Source organism: Gobio gobio (assembly GCF_949357685.1).
Source record: "Gobio gobio genome assembly, chromosome: 22".
Taxonomy (NCBI): domain Eukaryota; kingdom Metazoa; phylum Chordata; class Actinopteri; order Cypriniformes; family Gobionidae; genus Gobio; species Gobio gobio.
In genome coordinates this window covers 39,287,279-39,311,217 of record NC_137118.1, presented here as the reverse complement: position 1 = coordinate 39,311,217, position 23,939 = coordinate 39,287,279, and the positions used below count along the sequence as shown (strand labels likewise).

The 23,939-nt window shown below is 36.3% G+C and overlaps 2 protein-coding genes across 2 annotated transcripts; one reads left to right on the top strand and one right to left on the bottom strand.

The window, feature by feature from the left end:
• Positions 1–786: 786 nt before the first annotated feature.
• Positions 787–9,070, top strand: rhof (ras homolog family member F). The gene is made up of 5 exons (XM_079804303.1): positions 787–1,203; positions 1,476–1,563; positions 3,697–3,806; positions 4,123–4,257; positions 6,108–9,070. The coding sequence occupies exons 1-5, from the start codon at positions 1,075–1,077 to the stop codon at positions 6,273–6,275; spliced, it is 630 nt and encodes a 209-aa protein (XP_079660429.1). The 5' UTR covers positions 787–1,074; the 3' UTR covers positions 6,276–9,070.
• A 1,174-nt stretch (positions 9,071–10,244) lies between these two features.
• On the bottom strand, positions 10,245–23,682 carry tmem120b (transmembrane protein 120B). The gene is made up of 12 exons (XM_079804301.1): positions 23,586–23,682; positions 22,527–22,645; positions 22,320–22,436; positions 19,109–19,168; positions 18,930–19,025; positions 18,752–18,841; positions 17,880–17,945; positions 17,724–17,785; positions 17,534–17,626; positions 17,345–17,409; positions 14,952–15,020; positions 10,245–11,930 (listed from the first exon to the last, which is right to left on the bottom strand). Exons 1-12 carry the CDS (start codon positions 23,646–23,648, stop codon positions 11,817–11,819), a joined length of 1,014 nt encoding a protein of 337 aa, XP_079660427.1. The 5' UTR covers positions 23,649–23,682; the 3' UTR covers positions 10,245–11,816.
• Between the last annotated feature and the right edge of the window lie 257 nt (positions 23,683–23,939).

The following is a 23,939-nucleotide window of genomic DNA, read 5'->3' as shown; positions in this document are numbered from 1 at the left end:
AAGCTAGCTAAAATTAAAAATACAAAAATAAAAACTACATTTTTTAAGTACAATCAACTTGGATGTTTAAGTCATTTCAACTTAAATTACATTAAACTAATTTTTAAAAATGAGTTGAATCTTGTATAACTTATTTTTATGAGTTAAAACAATGTAAAAACATGTCATAACTTATCGATCATGCAATATTATTCAGTGTAGTATCTCATTGATAGGCTACTAAAATAACACTGGTAACGTACATGCAAAACACTAAAGCTAGCTAAAATTAAAAATACAAAAATAAAAACTACATTTTTTAAGTACAATCAACTTGGATGTTTAAGTTGTTTCAACTTAAATTACATTAAACTGACTTTTATCAATGAGTTGAGTCTTGTATAACTTATAAAAAGTTGAAAATTGCTTAACTTATTTTGATGAGTTAAAACAATGTAAAAACATGTTATCATAACTTAGTGATCATAATTATTTTTCAGTGGAGTATCTCATTGATAGGCTATACTGTAACAAATGCGTACAAAAACACAAAAAAACACTAAAGCTATAGCTAAAAAGAAAATTGTATTAGTCTTAGTAATACATACAATGAATAACACTTTTAGTTATGTAATTGTTATTATTCATGTAAAATCATCATAATTATATAACCCACTTGATTATCAGCAAATTGCTCAAATAATCTCAAGTATGTCCATCCAGAGCAACACCCTCTGTAGACAGAGAATGTGAAAAATGAAGGTTTTCAGACTGGGAGTGTCTTCATGTACTCCGCCTAGTGAGGGTGCAGCAGACCATGTGTAGGACGCCACAGGAAAGACTCACACATGTCACACAGGCTCAATTACAGTAACTCGCTCTGATCTGGGGTATACTTGAAAACACAGTCACATGGTTTGAAAAGGGAAAAGAAAAAAAGCAAAAGGAGGAGGAAGTTAGGACCGGATAGCAGCATGCTTACCTGGCAGAGTTTAGTTCTCACCGTATTCTCACCGATGAACTTACCTGACACTTCTGTGCACTTGGGCACCTGTTGGAGGAACTGACCCGGCCAGTGAGGCCCACGAAAAGGACATGACACAGAACGGCACTATAGACGGCAATGGCACTCAAACTGATGAACTCAAAATTGTGATCGTCGGTGATGGAGGTTGTGGAAAGACATCCCTGCTTATGGTGTACGCCAAAGGAGATTTCCCCGAGGTGAGATTTTATGCAGGGAACATACAAATGTATTTGACTTGACCGTTTTTGGAGTGTGAAAGTACCATTAACACACATTTACACGCTCAACAGAAGGAAATGTTGCAAAATGCAGTATAACAGTCATTTACACAATATCCTCAGCAAGTTTTTCCACTCTGCTTTCTGCCTACGCCTTGATTGTTATGTGTCTTGTAGAAACAAGAACTTTTCATGCATCATCATCCATTATTTACCTGTATTTGTACTGATTTAATCTTAATGTTCAACAGAAATACGCTCCATCTGTGTTTGACAAATATGTCACCACTCTGTCTTATGGAGGGAAAGACATTCAGTTGAATCTCTACGATACAGCAGGTAAGTGTCAACGTCAATGAGACCGACCGACACACCTTAGATTCCATCCTCTTTGTCATTGATTAAACACTTAGTTGAGGAATGTTGGGTGTGAGGCGGCCATTAGTAATAGTTTTCATAGCTGTCAACCCTGAGGTCAGGCAGCACGCACACTTTGATCATTACATATTTATGTAAATAAGGACAATTTTTGTCCTTACAGCATATTATAGTATTTACCTGAAGTAAATGATATTGGCCGTGGTGAAATATTATATTCTTGGTATCACCTCACATCACACCCCAGTTTCTAAGCAGTGGCTTATTGGGCCAGAATTAGTCTGCGGATGTGGTGCAACCATCTAAACGCCACTATGCTAAAAGTGTAATGCTGTTAACTGTGTGGATGAACATTTCATTATTTACAGATAGTACTTTATCATCATATGCACTGTTCAACAGTGTAGGGTCAGTAAGGTTTTGTTTTTTATTCACAAAGATGCATTAAATTGATTAAAAGTGACATTTAAAGGGATAGTTCACCCAAAAAGGAAATTATGTTGTCATCATTTACTCAGCCTTATGTTGTTTCAAACCTGTATGAGTTTCTTTCTTTTGTTGAACACAAAAGAAGATATTTTAAAGAATGTTGGTAGTCAACATGTGTAAATGATGACACATTTTAATTTTGTGGGGAACTATCCCTTTAAATGTCACTTTACATGCTAGGAACAACTTGAGGGTGAGTAAGTAATGGGGAGGGAAATTAACTATTCCTTTAAATTTCTAATTAAAATGACTTATGTTCTTTCAGAGTCACGATTCAGAGATCACGATTTCCACAAAAATATTAAGCAGCACAACTGTCTTCAACATTGATAATAATAAGAAATGTTACTTTGATTCAGAAAATTTGAACATTTTCTGAAGGATCACTCTAAAGACCGGAGTAATGATGCGGAAAATGCAGTTTTGCATCACAGAAATAAATGACATTTTACAATATATTCAAATAGAAAACAGTTATTTTAAATGCAAATAATATTTCACAATATTACTATAGCACAAGAGACTTCTTTCAAAAACATTAAAAAATCTCACCGACTCCAAACAGTAGTGCATTTTTGTAAAATGTCTATATGCAAAGATATGATAACAGAAAAGGTGTCATTATTTTGTTTTAGTTGTTTTTGAAGCCCCAAATTAGTAGAAAATGAAATAAAACATTTCAAAACTGTAGGAACTACAGGACATATTTTTAGTAGTGTTGCTGGGCAATCGATTAATTGCATCCAAAATAAAAGTGTGTTTACATAATATATGTGTGTGTACTGTGTATAATTATTATATAAATACACACTCCTTCTTGTACAGTCTATATTAAAAAAAATATTTGCATGTATTTACTGTATATATATTTATACCTTATATATATATATATATATATATATATATATATATATATATATATATATATATATATATATATACATATTTTATGAAATATTTCTTAAAAATATACATGCATGTGTGTGTATTTATATATACATAATAATTATACACAGTACACGCACATATATATCGTAAACACAAACTTTTATTTTGGATGCGATTCATCGATTGCCCACCAGTAATTTTTAGATGACAATAGAATAAGGAAGTGTCATTTTTTGTATTAATCAAACTTATTATCAAATAATTTGTAGCTTATTTGGAAACACGCATTAATGTGGTGTGGTATATTGCCGTATTGATCTAATCTTCATCTCGTTTACTGCCAGTGAAACCTATAACCTGAATTTCTCCTTGATAAATTCTGTGAAGTGCATGTTTTAAAAAAAATATTTATATGAATTGAACTGCATCTTAAGTAATCGAGCTGCTTATCAGACCCACACTGCTGCCTGGATCTTCTCTGCCTCTCCAGAACAGGATGTGAAGCCAGGATGTGGTTTTCTACCACATCTCGGTTTTACATCAAAATGCTCTGTTCATAAAATACGACATACAGGAAGATGCTCTATATGGTCAGATGTCTCCGCCTCTGCTTGAAGCGCCACCATATACAGTCCAGATAATGCAGCACTGTTTTCAGGTGTCCGTGTGGTAAAATTTCATGTCATTTCTTTCTAACCAAAATCTGTTTATTGACAGGCCAGGAGGACTACGATCGCTTGAGGCCTCTGTCATATCAAGAAGTAAACCTTGTTATCATCTGCTATGATGTGACCAATCCAACGTCGTTCGACAATGTCACAATAAAGGTGAAATCAGCTCGGAATGAAAGTCTGTTTTAACTTTGTTTGCTGGCAACTGTGAGCTGATAACCTTTGACCTGAACAGTAGATGATTATACAGATGGACCACCACTGAAAACAAACAGTATTTCTGGAACCTTCCTGTCATGTCAGCTGAGAGGAATGTGCCGAGCCCTGTTTAAATAAAAGCACAGCAGAGGGACTGTTCAGTCAGGGCCTAAAGATAGAGACAGTACACCATTAGAGCATTGAGGAAGTAAAAAAAGTATTTACATAAAAGAAGAAGTTCGGTTTTAAGCTATTTTCTCCTCTCCTCCTACAGTGGTACCCAGAGGTCCGCCATTTCTGCCGTGACGTCCCCATTATCTTGATAGGTTGCAAAACGGACCTGCGAAAAGACAAAGAGAAGACAAGGAAGCTCCGAGCCTTAGATATGTCACCCATCACCTACCTTCAGGTTGCCATTCTATTTACATATACTAAATATACTATATATACTGTGTATATATATATATATATATATAGGCGTGTGTGTGTGTGTGTGTATACACTGTAAAAAAAGTTGCTGCCTCAGTTTTAAGTACAATTAACTTGGATGTTTAAGTTACTTCAACTTATATCACATTAAACTGACTTAAAAAAATAGATGAATCTTATATTACTTATAAAAAAAGTTGAATATTGCTTAACTTATTTTGATGAGTTAAAGCAATGTTAAAACCTATGTTGTCATGACTTACCGATCATATAATTTTTTTTTACAGTGATACACAATATGTGTGTGTGTGTGTGTATATATATATATATATATATATATATATATATATATATACACACTCTAAAAAAATGCTGGGTTAAAAATAAAGGGTTTCAATTGCTGGGTTAGTCCATTTTCAACCCAACTTGGGTTATTTTTAACCCAGCATTTTTTAGAGTGTGTATATATATATAAATATATATAGTGCCAGTCAAAAGTTTGGAAACATTACACTCTAAAAAATGCTGAAAATGAACTAACCCAGCAATTGGGTTGTTTTAACTCAGTGAATGGGTCGTTTTAACCCAGCGATTTGGTTAAATGTTTGCTTAAAACAACCCAATCACTGGGTTAAAACAACCCAATTGGGTTAGTCCATTTTCAACCCAACTTGGGTTATTTTTAACCCAGCATTTTTTAGAGTATACTATTTTTAATGTCTTGGAAATAAGTCTCTTATGCTCATAAAGCCTGCATTTATTTGATCAAAAATACAAGGGGGGGCATTCTTATATTGTGAAATATTTAGTATACTTTAAATTATATATTTTATTCCTGTGATTTTCAGCATCATTGGAGACAGTTGTGCTGCTTAATATTTTTTTTATAACCTGATACTTTTTTCTGGATTTTTGCTGAATAAAAAGTAAATTAAAAAAAGTAACAATATACACCACAAGTTTGGGGTCAATATTCTTTTCTTTCTTTTTTTTGAAAGAAATTAATACTTTTATTCAGCAAGGATGTGTTAAATTGACAAAAATAAAGGTGATAGTAAAGATTTATATTGTTAGATTTGTATTTTTAACTTTTTATTCATCAATGAATCCTGAAAAAAGTATCACAGGTTCCAAAAAAAATATTAAGCAGCACAACTGTTTCCAACAGTGATAATAACTGAGTATCAAATCATCATATTAGAATGATTTCTGAAGGATCATGTGACACTGAGAAGACTGGAGTAATGATGCTGAAAATTCAGCTTTGCATCACAGAAGAAAAATTATATTTAAAGGTATATTAAAATAGAAGAACGTTATTTTAAATGGTAATAATATTTCACAATATTACAATTTTTTTCTGTATTTTTGATCAAATAAATGCAGCCTTTATGAGCATAAGAGACGTCTTTTAAAAACATTAAAAATAGAAATGTTTCCAAACTTTTGACTAGGATATATATAGGCCTGTTTGTGTGTCTGTGTCATATCATAAGTAAGATTTGCTGCTTACTATTTTTGTGGAAACCATGATACTTTTTCAGAACGTTCTAAAAATAACTGCATTTATTCAAAATAGAAATCATTTGTAACAATATAAATGTCTTTGCTTTGTACATTGCTGTTGAAGTGCTAGAGATTTTTATTGTTGTATGAACTTAACAGGTAAAAAGAGATCAGGCCATTCCACATACATTCATATAAAACAGGTTGATTCACAGAGTTTGTGTCATTTGCTTTGTTTAGTTGTTTTTTACTAGGGGGTTCAACTTAAAAGTTAGGGTTAGTGATGAAAGTCCAGAGTAACTAACCTTTTTTTCTCGTTCTTAGGGTGAAGCGATCCAGAAGCAAATGAACGCTGAAATATACTTGGAGTGTTCGGCTAAATATAGAGAAAACGTTGAGGACATTTTCAGAGAGGCAACCAAGCGAGCACTAGCGGCCAGGGCTAAAGCACGACAACTAAACAAGAAGAAGAAACGCTGCACAATCCTGTGACCATTCCTGGAAGAAATAAGAGTTTTTTCAAGTTTTGTATATATGAACTATGATATTTTGTAAACATTCTGGAACCGTCTGCAGAGCTTCTCAGAATTGTTTAAGCTTTCTTGAAGGAATATTTCTCAGGACATGGGGTGTGCGTTTTCTCACAATCTTCCCACCAAACAAGGCTTACTGTCTGACAGGGATCACCACTGAGTGTGCGATAGGTTTATAACGGCCCGCGCCACATCCTTCTCTTGGCGTTACTGATATGACTTAATGGAATTTTGTCTTCCATGATCATGGATCCAATAAGAGATGGAAAAACTGCTGCTGATGTCTCAAGGACGCGCATATACATCATAGGTTCACATTGCAAGTCTGGTAAATTCTGTGTTGTGCACTGTTGTATAATAGGCTAATGGTGTACTGTTGTAACTGACTCGAGTAACTGCCATTATTATGCACCGGGGTGTAACATGTTTGGATTGTGTAATTCATGTTATCTAATCTACTTACACAATAGTTGCAGTTGAAATTTAAAGAGTAACAGTATTTTGCCTGTCCATATATTATATAAAGCTTTCTGAATTTTCCATACACAAAAGTACTGGGGTAAGTACTGAAATATCAGTCTAAAGGCCCACTCACACCAAGGACTATAACTATAGCTCTGTAAAAATATGATTGTAGGTTTAACTTTAAAAAGTAAGTTACCTAGTTGCCTTAAAATTTTGAGTTAATATAATGAAGTAGAAACTCAAAATATTGTGTTATCTGAACCACATTAATTATCTAAGTTGATTTGACAAAAGAAAGTGTATAAGGCCGTGTGTCCGCCAAAGTGTTATTTTTCACGCGGTTGGCGTATTTTTGGGATTGTTTTCAATGGGAGCGCCGCGTTTTTAAAACGCCTGGAGCGTCACGAGGCGCTGAGCGTCTAAGTTAACAAGAAAGATATAGGGGCTTATCGTACACACGGTGCAATGCGACGCCAGGTGCGTCGCAAGTGTTTTTTGCTAGTTTCAGCCCGACGTAGTTATCATTTTCATGTCCGGTGCCATGTTGTTTAAATAGCAAATACACTCGCGCCCATCTGTTCGCCCATGGGCGTGCTGGTCTGAAAACGAGGTGTGTTCAGGCGCAGTGTTGGTGCGTTGCTATTTTGAGGGAACTGAAAACGTATTTTTGGTGTTATTTAAAGGGCGTTTTAGTAATATGCAGTTATAGAATGGTGGGCAGAATAGAGGTCTGCGCGGGACTGTTTTTTAAGTCCCGCTCCCGCTGGGGTTATATTCCGCACCCACCCGTACCCGATATATATACACTTTGTTCACCCGCTGTCTGCTTAGAATAATTGTCTTCCCGACCATCCCGCTAAATTTAGATCTCGTTTCCAGAATTTCACATTTAAATTTCCACGGGGCAAAAAAAAAAATTGTATTTATTATTTTATTCGCCTTTTTTTTTTTTTTTTAACAAAATTTAACATTTTGCTGCCAACACAGTAGGGGAAAAAATGTTGCAGAGAAAAAATAAATAAAAATTTAGAAAAATGTAAGCCTATTTGTTATTTTTATTAGTATTGTCAAAATACAAAATTCGTAACATTTTGCTGTCAACACAGGAAAAGTGTCAGAGAAAGAAAAAAAAAAACGTCATAATATGTAGGCTTCCATCGCGAAATGAAATCACTTTTTAACCGAACAATTTAACATCCCTGAGAAGAATGTCCCGACGTCAATTTCAACGTCCCTCCTACAAAAGAAAATATATAAATTCAACAATAACTAATAATAACATCTCAAAATTGTAGGCAATATATGAAATGAACGAAAACCGTTTACTTACTTAGCAAAATCAGCTTTTTCATGCAAGAAAAGAATGTCGCTGACTGATGACGGTTTCAATACCGACGTCTTTCCTCCAAAATCCGACCGCAAAGGCTGTATACCGGGGGGTTGATAAGATTAAGATTAAGTAAATCGAAGATATGCTGTTCTGAAAGGACGTCGGGAACGTGATATTGAATGACCGATCGCTCCCGTTCAAATTACACCAGAGTTACCGACCGCTACCGTGTTTTAGTCGGAAATTTAATTAGTCGGGTCCCGCGGTTGAGAATGCAGACCTCTAGTGCAGAATGCATGTACACTCTGCTCATTACACACACAGGGACGCACAGCAGCTCACAAACATTTTTATATATTAAACATAAAAAGATTCCTCTCTGGAGAAGCGGTCAGTCTTTCCGCTCGCGAATCCGCCATGGTGCAAGAGCAACTAGCTTTTAAAGGGAATGGGAGATGACGCTCTGATTGGTTTATTGCACGTTACGCCCAAAACACACTCATCATGACACATTAAGAGACTAGGTACAACCCTTTTAGACCATGCGTCTGGCGCATACATTTTTTTCCCCATTGTTAAACTATCAAAAGTGGATTTGGCCACGCCCTAAGTGCACTTGCACCGTGCGCTCAGCTCGTTAAAATAGGGCCCTTAGTGTGAACGTGCTATAACTGTAAAGCACCTCCATTTTCATCATTTGAACTGGAAGCTCACTTTTTGTTTATTTCAGTAACGTACAAGGGTTATTTACTATCTTTGAGTTGTTCAGATCTAACATGCCAGAAAGTGTTGAATCATTTATGTGGAAATCATTTATCTGTTCCATCCTGTGTGTAGATTGCACAGATAAACCTGTTTGTTTTAAGTTATGTATTGTGCATATAGGCTATGCCTTTTCGCCTACTGAAGAACGTTGTGTGTGAAACAGGATTCACTATTAAAAGTTTGTAGCTCTTTTATATAGCCGTGCATTCATTTCACATTGGCAGAGATACTTTTCATTTTGCATGATGCAATTTTCAGATTTTAGACGTATGACAGAAAATCTCTGCCTTGTTGGCAAAACAGACTTGTTCAGTATACAAGAGTGATCTTGTTGTGGTTAGTACAAAAACTTGTGCCTTGCAGGATGCGACTGTGGTACCGGAAGCCTCCAGATATTGTTGCGTGTCAAGCTACAAAGCTAAAGAATGAAATGCTACTTATTGATATTCATTTATTTTGATGCATTTTAATGTGCTTTGTATTTCTGCTTTGCTTTTATTCATTCATCATTGAAGCTACTCTTTAAAGCATTGTTAGTTAATTATTTAGTTTTATTATTTACATAATTACACACAGACACACACAGACAGACAGACACACGCACGCATGCACACACACAGACACACACACACACACACAGACACACACACACACAGACAGACACACACAGACAGACAGACACACACACACACACAAAGACAGACACACACACAGACCCACACACGCACGCACACACAGACACACACACGCACGCATACGTTTTATATATTCTATAAATACAGTATGTTATTTATAAGAACTGACACAAAAACAATTATAATAAAAAGTTATGAATTACAATAACTGTTCACAAATATAATAATGATAATATTAAAATAATTTGTTATTAATAAAGCTTTTATACTGGACAGAGTTAAAGGTTTTAAAAGCAATTTTAACAGATTTTCACAGAAATTTTAACACAAATTTTATCTTCACAAAACCAGAACCAATCACCACTCCCTTTTTTACTTCCTTAAATTTGTACTCAAGGCTTCGAAAACATGTAACACCATTGAGTCCGTTGAAAGGAACCTTTACATTTTCATGTTCAAATCATGTTAATTGTGTTGGTTTATGTCATTCTCATAACCTCTTGTGATTATGATTATGTCTGCAACCTTTCTTGTGCAAAAAAATAACTACCACACGCCCCCTTTCCACAACCACGCCCTTCTGCAAACCGAACAGGCAAAATGATTGAACAAAAGACAGGCATTCTGATTGGCTAAAATGTCAAGGGCCTCTTTCCTGAGGGCCTGGCGATGTCGTATAGGCAGATGTAGCTCAGTGTTATCTGTTAGGTAGTAGAGACAAATGATGTTGTTTAAAAAAGCGGAACATTTTATTTCACTGTGTTTTCTCAATAAATGAAAAAATAGCATTTGTTTTACCCTCATTTAACAAGTCCTAAATAGAGGCACACTTGCGCCCTCTGCAGGCGAAGGTGTAAATAACAGTATGATTTTCACAGGAAGCCACACAGATTGCATCAGATTGAATTTATTTGCTCTCTATAGCAACAGAAGTTCAATAGAAATCCAGCTTGATATATAATCGCCCCTTTGGGAACCGTTTCCCCTCCAGTCTGAAGGCTTATTTTAAGTCCAAGCAAAAAAAAAAGTGCAGTTATTTTGTTCAACACAAGCACTGATGAGATGACATTGTGAAATGTGACAACTGTTACGCACGATTTACGGAGTGGTTAATTGTTCACTAAAGCATTTCCCAACATGAGAAATTCCTTTAATTACAGCCTTTTGCTTCTGTTACAATTCACATGAAATTCCAAACAACTTGTGACACAATAGTGTTCTAGGCTAAACTAGTAAATCAGGTGTGAACAGACAGAGGCCATTAAGGCCAACAAATCATCCAGTAACCAAATGCAACTTCTGTCACTACTTGCCTGTGTAGTATAACATAAGAAGGTCTTTTCAGCAAACTCCCTGATGGTAAACAATTAAAAATGTTGGCAAAAAAAAAAAGAGTAAAAGTAACACAGACACAAATACCAGTTCGTCCTATTACAGCAGATGTAATCCTAACAGCATTCATTCACATTAAGCAAGACATAGGTCAGAATTTCAACTGTTATTTTGACTTATAATGCAATTGCATGACTATGCCTTAAAACTACCAAACAGCTGGACATTATAAAACAAAAGAAAAGGGATCCTTCTTTTTGATTCAAATGTACTATGAAGAGTTACCGAAGCTGTATTGCCATCGTTAATAATACAAATCTACGTTTGGGTGTCAGGGAATATCATGTTGCCTTAATTCAAAAATCATCGTAGGCTACTAACAAGCCACGACGTGCCAAACACACCTTTCCCTTCAAGTAGCATCGTATCAATTCTTTCCCACAAGTACGTAACATATGCTTAGGCTAAAATGTCTTGTAGGAGAACAAGTACTTTAATCATTATCCAGCTTTATTAAAAACCATAACAAATCCCTTTGAGGTGCTGAAATCTGCAGTTCTACAGCCTTCCTGCTGCGTTGCATAAAGTTTAAATGTGGCTTATTGTAAACATATCCATGCACAGGAACAAAACAAACATGAATCGAAGTCTCCTCACGTACTGAGTATACAGTGTCTGAAGGTTCTCAGTGGTTCCTAACCCAAACATTATCCTCTAAATCGCTGTGATTGCATAAATAAGAGCAAAAACAACATGGCAGACGATAGGGCAACGTAACACATAATCTTGAGTTTCCACTGCCGCTGTTGGAATTTAAGGTTAAGGGAGACGTCAACATCTACCTACAACCCTCTCCAAACAGCTCGTGGGGTGCGACTCCTATAGACGAAACAGTTTTGTGCGCTTTTAAAGTTCAGTTCTTGGAGTTCCACACTGGCCTCGCTGCGAATTAAATTTTCCAGTTGGCGTCTCATTAGTTAGTTTTCACCTTTCCTGTGTTCTTCTGGACCTTCTGGTGGACCACTTTTAGTGTAGTGAGAAAATTTCCCAAGAACAGGACAAGAAACGTCAAGGCCAACATGAACACCTGGAAGATAAAACATTTAAGAACAAAAAAAATAAATCAATTGGCAATACTGGCCAAATTAATAAATAATGAATTCATCAATCAGTTATTTGAAGTAAAGCTTTAAATGTTTGCATGATTTCAGTAAAACGTAAAAATGTACCAAAACTTGCCTAGTGTGTTATGGGTAGATAAGTTGTTCATAGTGATTCCTAACATGTTGCTAAATGGGGTGGTTCCAAGGGCATTAAATGGGACCTATTACGCCTCTTTTCACAAGATGTAATATGAGGGTATGTTTGCAGGACAACGTTCAAAATGTTCCCGTTCACACGGATCTGCGAAAATGATGCAACACGTTTCAAAAGCTTGCCCCTAAAACGCCATTGTCGTGTAAATGAATGGCCGAAACCAAGTCTGCAGCACTACTCTCAGAAACTGAAGCCTCTGCCTCGATCGCCCCCCGGTGGTTGGTCACAGTATAGCACCTAAACCCCACCCCTCCATGTATAACAATGGACGCGAGACAAACTAAACAATCAAATTACATTTTAAATAATTGTTTCCTAAAGATGGTTTCTGTCATTTGAGGCAGTTTTTATCACGATGATTTCATTTCAAGTGTTTGTTTTTTAAATAAGTTTAGTTTTAGTTAGTTATTTGATGCTATAAAAAGGGGGGGGGGGGTTGATTGACAGCTGAGATTGGCGGCTTCTCTGAGTGAAGTTGTCACTGAGGCACTAACAGACTTTTTTCCGGATTTTTAGGAGGAGATTGGAGCTTTAATTTCTACATTTCCATAACTGTTTATTTCACACCGACATAATGAATTGTTCTGCATCTGCGAGAGTGTGGGCGGGCTTTTGATAATCGCGCCTCTACTTCCTGCTCTCTACTGCGCAACTCCGGTCCCGAGATCACTACTGCACAGACTCTGTCCCAAATCTGCGCAAGATGGCCTCCAAAAGCTTCAACTCTCGTCAGTGGAAGCCAATGAAGTCGCATCGTCCATATTTTTTTACGGTCTATGGCCAAAACCGTTTTCCGTATTCCGTTTTCAGTTGAAAATGGTGTCGTGTAAACATACCCTAAGTCTCTGGTGTCCCCAGAATGTGTGAAGTTTCAACCTAAAATACCCCATAGATCATTATTATAGCTTATCAAATTTGCCCCTATTTGGGTGTGAGTAAAAACCCACCGGTTTTGTGTGTGTCCCTTTAAATGCAAATGAGCTGCTGCTGCTCCCAGCCCCCCTTCAGAAGAGGGCAGAGCCTTTACAGCTTGCGCTTCAGATACTCCGGCAACAAAAAAAACAGGAGAATGTCACGCAGCCAAAATGTCAGAACCTGTCAGTAGTTTGAACAGGAGTGGGGAGACTCAGGAAGAAGTTAAAACTTTTACAACGCAACTAGAGGTTTCTGAATGGTTAGTGGATAAATGTATGTAGTTTTTGTGGAGTTACGTTGATTCAACGCATCGACTAGCATGTACTGTCATGTTAATCTTTTGTGTCCAGCGTTGAATTAACCCTCGTTTTTGAAGCAGTTCGGTGTAAAATGATTTGTGCAACGTTAATGATTTTTTTTGGCACATTTCCTTCATAAATGAAATTCAACCATGGGCTGCATCCGGAAACCTAGGCAGCTGACTCATTGGCTCGCTGCCTTATCAGACAATGCAAGGCGGCGTATGTGCATGAAGGCACCAACTGATTTGGGACAGACTTCTTAGGCAGTGTAACCGTTTAATGATCTACAGCAAAATAGAGAGCGCTATGGTGAGAACTAAACAAATATTGAATTACTACATTAGTAATTTCTCGCTAGAAATGACATCAGAAGTAGAAAATGTTGGTGACCAGCAAACCCAACTTTCGGACGCCATCTTTTTTACTAGCTCAACTGTCACAGAATGGAAAGCACAGGATTGCGGGATATCAAAGGCAGCGAAGGATACACCCATGCTGCCTTCAAAAATCAGATGAAGGTATCTCTGGAGACAGGAAGGCTAACATTAGATTCGGACGTGCCTTGGTGCCTTCCTGCCTTGAAATGTGTCCTCTGAAGGCAGCATTTTCCAGGTTTCGGACACAGCCATGTTGTCCTCAATGGCTCAGATGCAGGGAGTCTATGGAGACTCTTATGTCCGTTGGTACATCCAATAACAGAACATTTGTAATGTTTCTTTGGCACAGGCATTGTATATCTCCAGCTGCTACAGTGAGGAAACAGAAATGGCGGACTGTTGCGGTTCACTCAGGGCGGGATCTATTGCTAATAGGACAGATCGTCAACAGACATGGGTGTGGCATCCTACTCTTACATTTAGAGAGACTGTATATGATTTATGGGGATTATAAAAAATGGAGTGGGTGGATTTTTACCATTACAGGCTGGTTGTTTACACACACTTCCGTGTTCTTATAAAAGTGAGTTTTGCATAATAGGTCCCCTTTAAGCAGTCATTAATTGGCCCAAGTCTAACGTGTCCACCTTCAAGTCTCTATGATATTCTTAGGACACACTTCAAATTGAAGAAGGACTAGTTACGTCATCTACTGGATTAAAATGGGTCGGGACGTACTTTTTATAAGGTGGCCTTAACTACTATGTACTAACATTTTAATTAATCATTTGATACAATGCACTTATTGTGTACATACATGTTTTTACATTGTACTTACATTAAAAAAAATACCTGCATGTAATTACATCTGTAATTAATTTCTGTAGTTACAATTACCCTACCCTTAAACTTACCCATATCACCACACCTGTCCCTTACCCTACCCGTATCCCACCTCAATATCAGCAAAGGTGTTTTGCAATACAATTTGAAAACAGTAAGTACATTCTACTTATTTTTTGATGTAAGTACATAGTAGTTAAGGCCACCTAATATAAAGTGGGGCCATGGTTCTTTAAATTTGCTTTAGAAAGGCAATAGCACACCTCGCCTCAGTATAAACTACATGATTTGAAGTATAACAGTGAAGAAGATTAATACTTAGGGTTGAGCGATAATAGTGTTGCATCTCTTTACCTGCCATTCCTTGCAGTCATCTCGGGCAGACAGCTTAAAGAGGGACACAGCATTGTACAGCTGCCAAAACTGACCAGAGGGCAGAAAAGCAACACAAGTATTTTACATGCCAGTCTGTGAACTGAGGTGCCCTTGAATCTATATACACTAGTGATCGAAAGGTAAAGGTCAGTTAGATTTTTACTGTTTTTGAAAGTATTTGATCAAAAAAATCTGGTCAAAAATATTGTAAAAAATAGTACGTTTGCGAAATATTACTACAAAATATTATTCCTCGAGTCTTCAGTCACATGATCCTTCAGAAATCATTCTAATATGCTGATTTGCTGCTCAAGAAACATTTATTTTATATTTTCAATGATGAATATTAATATTTTAGTGACAACCATGACATCTTTTTCAGGATTCGTTGATGAATAGAACAGAATTTATTTGAAATAGAAATCTGTTTTAAATATTATAAATATCTTTACTGTCAATTTTGATCAATTTAATGCAGCCTTGCTGAATAAATGTATTACAGTTTTTCTCAATCGCTTTGGCTCAATTCTCAAATGAGACTTTTTTTCCCTCAAAACAATAAGCTCAGACATCTGAACAATAAGTTGCTTGTTCACTTCACATCAGATTTAAATTTCTTATTGATTTTAGCAAATTGCATGCGTTTTGGCATATGGGCAAAAGAGTTACACAATAACTAAATGCACATAGCTGTGAGTTGATTCTCAGTGAAATTGTCAAACTCTTCACAACTTATAAACATTCTTTCATTGTTTGAGCCATCACATGCAAAATCTGACATGTTATATTCCATACATATTTATGACATTGAATGTTTGTAATGTCTGTTAAATTGGCAAATGGCCTGCCATTACATTGAGATTGGTTGATCGATAAGATTGTGATTCCTATCACATTTGGAAATGTGTGTGTGTGGTGTGTTGTGGTGTGTGTGTGGTGTAACACTACCAGACAAAAATTTGGAATCATTACGATTTTTTTCTTTTTATTGTTTTTAAAGAAGTCTCTTCTGCTCACCAAGGCTGCATTTATGTTATTAAAAATACAAAAAAAGCTGTAATATTGTGAAATATTATTAAAATGTAAAATAACTGTTTTCTATTTGAATACATTTTAAAATGTAAATTATACATTTTGAGCATCATTACTCCAGTATTTACAATCACATGATCCTTCAGAAATCATTCTGATTGCTGATTTATTGTGAAATATTTTTACAATTTAAAATAACTTTTTCTATTTGAATATATTTTAAAATGTAATTTATTTCTGTGATTCAAAACTGAATTTTCAGCATCATTACTCCAGTCTTTAGTCACATGATCCTTCAGAAATCATTCTAATATGATGATTTGCTGCTCAAGAAACATTTATGATTATTATCAATGTTGAAAGCAGTGGAGTAACATTTTTTTTTAGGATTCTTTGATGAATAGAAAGTTCAAAAGAACAGCATTTATCTGACATAGAAAGCTTTTTTGGAAAAGAACTTAAAGAAATTAATAGATTTATTCAGCAAGGATGCATTCAATTGATCAAGGGACAGTAAAGACATTTATAATGTTGCAAAAGCTTTATATTAACATATAACAGATAAATGTTGTTCTTTTGAACTTTCTATTCATTAAATAATCCTGAAAAAAAAAATTATTGTACGCAACCGTTTTCAACATTGATAATAATAATAAATGTTTCTTGAGCAGCAAATCATCATATTAGAATGATTTCTGAAGGATCATGTGACTAAAGACTGGAGTAATGATGCTGAAAATTCAGTTTTGAATCACAGAAATAAATTACATTTTAAAATATATTCAAATAGAAAAAGTTATTTTAAATTGTAAAAATATTTCACAATAATACTGTTTTTTGGATCAAATAAATACAGCCTTGGTGAGCAGAAGAGACTTCTTTCAAACCATTAAAAAATCTTAATGATTCCAAACTTTTGACTGCTAACACGCACGCACGCACGCACGCACGCACGCACGCACGCATTTTCTTTTGATGTACTACAGCATTGGCTTTCCCCAGTCAATTTTTACCTGCTGTCTGAATCTGTAGTTAAAATGCTTAGTGTGATACACAGACAAAACTGACATTCTTGTACAGTAAGCAGTTAGTCAACAAAAAAAGTTGAATTTTTTTTATTTTTTATCGTACTGACTCCAAGCTTTCCAACCGTAGTGTATATGTTCAAAATCCACACAGTTACATGTTGTGAACTTCATAGCTGTAACACTGTCAAATGCAATAAAAACGACATACTGAACTAATTTTTAATGTGACTAGGAAGTTGCACAAGAATCAATATTTTTAAAAAGAAAAGATGCATGAGAAACAAAAGGCAACACTTAAATGCTGGTACTCACATGGCCAAAGAATAGAAACGGAAGGAGGAACGTAAGCCCCCTCCACATCCATGATTGAAAGCCCTCTGTAAGAGTAACACGAGAGGTCAGTCTGGGGTCTAACTTCAGGCTAAACACACACACCATCTGCAGCATGAACAGATACAGATCAACATTTCTCCCATGATTCGAATCTGTCACAACCCTTACCCACTGTCAGGTCAAGCTGGTTTCTTTCCCCCAGAGCCCGTAATCGATACAAGCAGCCGCTCTGATAATAATACTGAAGAAACTGCACACAACCTGCCAGAGAAACAAAATCATCACTATAAAGCATAACACAACCTCTCACTGTAAGACAAACAAAAAACATACTGAGCAGCTAATAGATTATACACACTCTGATAGATGGAGAAAGCCAGGAACTGACTTCTGAACATCTGATACATTGGACCTTCTGGCCTTAAAAGAGAGAAACAGAGAGTGGAAATGAAATACAAGTTGTGGATGCGGGGAAAATGATTTAATTATGTGATTTAAAGTCTAAAACACGTACCATGTCAACATAACACCTGATAAAAAGGTTGAGACGTAATGATGTGACACCCACCAGCCTTTAATTCTACAAAGAAATAATAAAGGAAAAATATTTAAATCATAACTGTCATAATACAATAAAAAAAACGAAAACTAGATAAATTAAATCCATAGCCAAATAAATAAACAAAAACAAATTAAATTAAATACCATAACTAAATAAATATATAAACAAAAAATAAATGAGTGCTGTCAAAGCAATTAATCGCATATATATATATATATATATATATATATATATATATATATATATATATATATATATATATATATATATATATATATATATATATATATATATATATATATATATATATATATATATATATATATATATATACACATATATACATAAATATACATACATACATATATATACATACATATATATTATATATATATAAAATGCGATGAATTGCAATTAATCGATTTGAAAGCACTAAAAATAAATAAAGTACCTCAACCAAATAAATACATAAACAAAAAATAAATACCACAACCAAATGAATGCATAAACAAAGACAAATAAAATAAATTTAAACATAAATAGCACAACTAACTAACTAACTAACTAACTAACTAACTAACTAACTAACTAACTAACTAACTAACTAACTAACTAACTAAATAAACAGACAAACAAATAAAGAAAAATACTACAAATCATTTTTATTTTTTTCTTCTTCGCCAAAACACATTGTTTATTGATACAATAGCGGTGAGAAGAAAATATTGGGACGAGAGATTGAACCTGCATCTCCCACTGGCACCTTAGCTAACCGTTAAGTCACGGAAATGAACAATTGCATTTTAAAGTGAACGTGAACTCACCGTGACCCATTGCTCATGAGGATGCTCTCTCTTATTGTCAATGTGCAATAATACCACACCAATAAAAAGTTGAAGATTTCATCTGTAACCCTGTGAAGGAGACATCAGCATGTTAGCCTCCAACAGAACATTGTCCCCCACAGAATAACATGACATTTTTCAGATCTTTTCGACTTACCGGTAGTTGAAAAGGAAGAGGCAGGTGACGGCACCAAACATTAGTATTATAGTCATATAAAGTTTGAACTTCTCGTATTCATCTTTGTACGCAAACCTGTTTTGGAAAACACAAAATTAGCAACTTGGTTCTGGGAACTCTCTACGGGCTCAATGGACATGCTCACATATGCGACTCACTTGGCTTGGTTGCTGAGGAGCGTGACATTCACATTTCCAAGGACCAAATTTAAGTACAATCTGAAAAGAGAAGAAAACCGTTTTAAAAAGGACATATGTCCTTTGACAAAAGTCTTGATGTTGTTTTTGGGGTCTACTAGAACAGGGCTTCATGCTTGAACACAATATTTGACATTGTTGCAGCACCTCTCTTCCCAGTCAGTCAGTAACGCTCTGGGGTGTTTCCCAAAAGCATTGTTAGCCATCTACCGATGAATTGCAGTATATGTCACTTCTGTATTGGCTTCAAGAGAAACTGCGGGAGGTTGCCGCTTGGATGTGACCCAATCCAAAGGTTGGTGGTTGGTCCCAGTATAGCTCACAAACCCCACCCTCTCCATGTATTCTAATGGGATGCGAGACAAACTAAACAATCAAATTACACTTCAAATACATTTTTTCCAAAGATGGTTTCTGTCATTTTAGATAGTTTTTAATCAAGCTGGTGTACGTTCAGGTGTTTGTTTGTTTGTTTGTTTTTAAATAAGTTATTTGATGCTATGCAGCGTTATGATTTGACAGCTTCTCTGAGCGAAGTCAGTTGACTTAAAACAGTGACTGAGGCACGAACAGACTTTTTTCGGGATTTTCGGGAGGAGATTGGAGTTTATAACATTAATTTCTACATTTACATAACTGTTTATTTCACACTGACATGAGTTCTTCTGCAGTAAACTGTACTAACAGTTACTGCAGGAGTTTTGATATCGCGGCTCTACTTCCTGCTCTCTAGTACTGCGTAGACTTGGGTCCCGAGGTCACTACTGCGCAGACGGAGGTCCCAAATCAGCGGAAGATGTCAGCACCATATTCAGACATTAGCGGCTTCACTTTTCTTCAATGGAAGGTAGGGAAGGGGGTGTCGTCCATCTTTCTTACAGTCTATGGTTTGAGCGTGTTTGGGAAATGTCACGCCCCTAACCATAACCACGAGTTTCAACTAGGGCTGCTTGATTATGGAAAAAATCATAATCACGATTATTTTGGTCAATATTGAAATCACGATTATGTAACACGATTATTTCACATGACTTTGGGAATGTGTTGCATTTATTAAAAAGACACCTTTCAACAATTCAATTGAAATGTGTTGAACTTTTTGAACTATTAAAATAAATAATATAACATATATTCAAATCAAAGTATAAAAGTATTCAAGTAAAAATGATAACCACAAATAAATAAGATCAACAACATGGTTCGGCTAGATATGCTTTTCAGGTACGTCTAACATTAGTTTTCAGGTAGTATCAAGAAATGTAGTAGTAGTTCTCAGAAATGTATCAAATGTAAAATAACATTGCATATTTGAGTGCATAAATTAAAGATTCTATTAAACTGACAAAAGCTATTCAATCAAGAGCAGTGAGTGATGTCCTTGTCTTTTGTTGTTTGACATTAAACAGACAGCAGTAAAGGCAACTGCCCCTTTAAGACCTAAAGCTCGGATATGCGTCGTCTTTCTCGACTGTATAAAGTTTACTTAAGGCATATACAGACTATGTCTGCTAGGATACTCATCAAGATGGACGTTGACATACGTTTTGTGTGAGTTTGTCCGTTCAAGAGCAAGACTTGAAAGAGAACTCAATATTTGCGCACTGAGAGACGTGTGCGCGCTCTCGGATGAGTGCACAGAGACAAAATTTCTCACAGCGCGCGCTACTTCTCATTCGTGTCTTCTGGCACAACAACACCCGGGTGATGACGGCGAAAATGACTGGTCATATTCGAACATATGGCAGCACTTGCATGCATTGGACAAAGTTTACAAAGAGAGTATTATTTGAAAAATATGAAGGAAAAAAAAGGACGTTTACACGGCACCCCTGCTCTCGTCAGTTTTTGTTTCTTTATTAGATTGTCATAGGTCACTCTGTGTTTAATTTTCAAGTGGTTAGACAAATTCGTGGTGTTCCCTTGCGTTGCAGCCACTACCATGTAGCAAATCTTGCACGTAGCATGTTTCTGCTCATTGTCTGATTCCTCGAAGCCAAACTGTTCCCAGACAACGGAGTTGGTTTTGCCTTTTTTGCTCACCAAACGCTGCTGTAACTGCCCTCCTTCTGCCATCTTTACTCGCGCCGAGTTTTTAAATTCCAGCGGATGATATGCACACGAGTCACGAGACTCACGACCTGAGAGAGTTTGTGGCTTCGGGAGGGGCGGATGTGCGCGTTTCATTCAAAACGCAAGACAAAATAAGAGTGTTCTTGCAAAACTGAACATGGCAAAAAAATAGTTTTTTCTCGATTGTACTATTTTGGTGATCGTTGGGAGCCGAAATCGAAATCGAAATTCAATTAATTGCACAGCCCTAGTTTCAATCAAGCGGCAACCTCCCGCAGTTTCTCTTGAAGCCAATACGGAAGTGCCTCAAACTGCAATTCATCGACTGGCCGCTAGGGACAGGCTCCAGAAGGGAGCAGAATCTCATTGAGCCCCATGTTAAAATGCCCAACTTTACAGCAGAAAAAAACATGTTTACAGCCTGGTACAAATTGTGGTTTTGGTCTATACGGCTAATTTTGCCCTTCATGACAACTGTGAGGGGGATGATTTTTTTTTATAACTCATTCGTTTACATTCTATAAAGCATTAAAGTTCTGCATAATTAAGGGCGTGGCCACTTCGAGTGACAGGTGGATAGCCATTTATCTGCTGTCTTTTAGTCATCGCGTCACTTCAGCTCCGCCCATGTCCCGCCTTTTTGCCCATTTTCTGTTACCCGGGAGTGACACGCGATGACGCGCTGCCAAGATGGCAACGGTCATCTCGTCCATACTTTGCGCTTCAGAACTGCTCTTCAGAATCCTATGGGTGACGTCACAGACACTACGTCCATATTTTTTTTACAATCTATGGTTTCAACACACTATTAATGCAACTCAATCAGGCCTCAGCCTTTTTTGCATATGCTTTGGGTGGGAATTACTTAAATGAGGTGACATGTTTGTTCACGGAAAAAGACTACAATGGAGGTGTTTCAGGGAGTTACTGATATAGAGAACAACTCCCTTTGGACTGACTTTGTGCTTTGTAACTTGCAGCTCTTAGTCATGCTTAAACAACAACAACATCACACACTAAAGAAAGAGGAATGTGTAAAACCATATAATCTTTAACTGTGATATTATAAAGATCACAGTCAAAAAGAAGAACTAAAACTCACCCATTTTTCTTTGGCAAATAGGCCTCCATGTCAAAAAAGACATTTTGCTTTTCTTTAATTTGGACCTGCAGGTCATTTATCACCTCCGTTTCTTTTTCACCGCAGGTTTTCTTACACCTGTTTTCAACAAAGGAGGAAAAGGATCCCTTTACATCATTGTGAATGCGTACTGAAGATCTTTAATACCATCTGAAACTCTGCTCATACTTGTGAAGACTTTGCTTGAGGTCTTTCAGGGATTTTCTTTGTTTGCTAATGGCACTGCTGCATATCGCCTGCAGGTTTGTCAGCTCCTCCAGCTTCTGTTTGTAGACTTTGTGTGTTTCCTAAAATACAAAACGCATTGAAAGTCAACATGGAATCAAAATGGTTTCCTAATACATGCATGGCCTTTCAATGGGCAAATGACATCCATTTTAAGCACAAGGTATTTCAAACATTAGAAGGGCATTTTAAGCATGGGGCAATCCTTTCCATCTCCAACTCTAAGTTACAGATGACAGCTGAGCGTTGATTAATAATGGTAATACCATAGTACTGAAAGACTACAATATTCTGGTACCATGTTATTTACATGCACACACACACATAACTAGACACATTTGTACACAATAAACAAGACAGACAAAATATGAATGTACTATATAGGTTTGTTGTGTATCACAACACTGAATGATTACCATGTTTCATGGTTTTTACATGGTACTCCAAGGTAATTCAAAGAATACCAGGGTACTACTATGGTATATGTCCAAACTCCACAGTATTGCCATGGTGGCATGCCCTAAAAACACTTTTTTTGGTAGTACTCAAAACCCTGAAGCTTCATGAACTTAATGTCAATCACTAATTCAATGATAGATCGTCATCATCCTGTAATCTGACCCTGGTTCTCACGAATCGATCATAAGATCATTTTAACAGTTGAGCAACAACTCTTGGTTAACATCTAACCTGGTTTAACCAGTTCAATTCGTGAATCATTATCATAGTTACTTTAGTAACACCACATTTATTCGTATAATAAAACAGACACACGACACGAATATAAGGCTTATTATTGTCATTTCGATACGTTATTTAGAGAACCAACGCTGGTTAAAAACACATGTACAGTAACAATAGAAAATCAGTTCATCTGATGAGCTAAAGCCTGTTAGCCGCATCATAAACATCTCAAACAGACACATTTGCTTCTTTACTAACTCAAGATTCATCTGTTGGCTATCTGAGCACACATATAACATATATCCGTTCAGTTCAAACCTGCAATTGCTGATATTCTTGATCTATTTCTGTCCATTCACTTTGACATCTCTCCAGTGACATTGTACCCGCTGGCGCTGGCGCTGCTGTGCCGCCTACTGCCGCTAGTAGGCGCTCCAGGGATTTATATAAGCTCCGCTTCTTCACCCCTCCACCAATCACAGGCAAGCATTAGATTCCGAGCACGACACCGCCACCTAATGACTGGGAGCCTGAGCGAACATAAACATTCGTCAAGGCTTGTTGCTAGGTTACCGTAGACGAATTCCTGCGCGAGGTCTCTAGTCGAGATCGACCAGTTTGACCATTAAAGTTTAGATATAGTTCATATTTGGTTGGTTTAAGTGAAGTTGG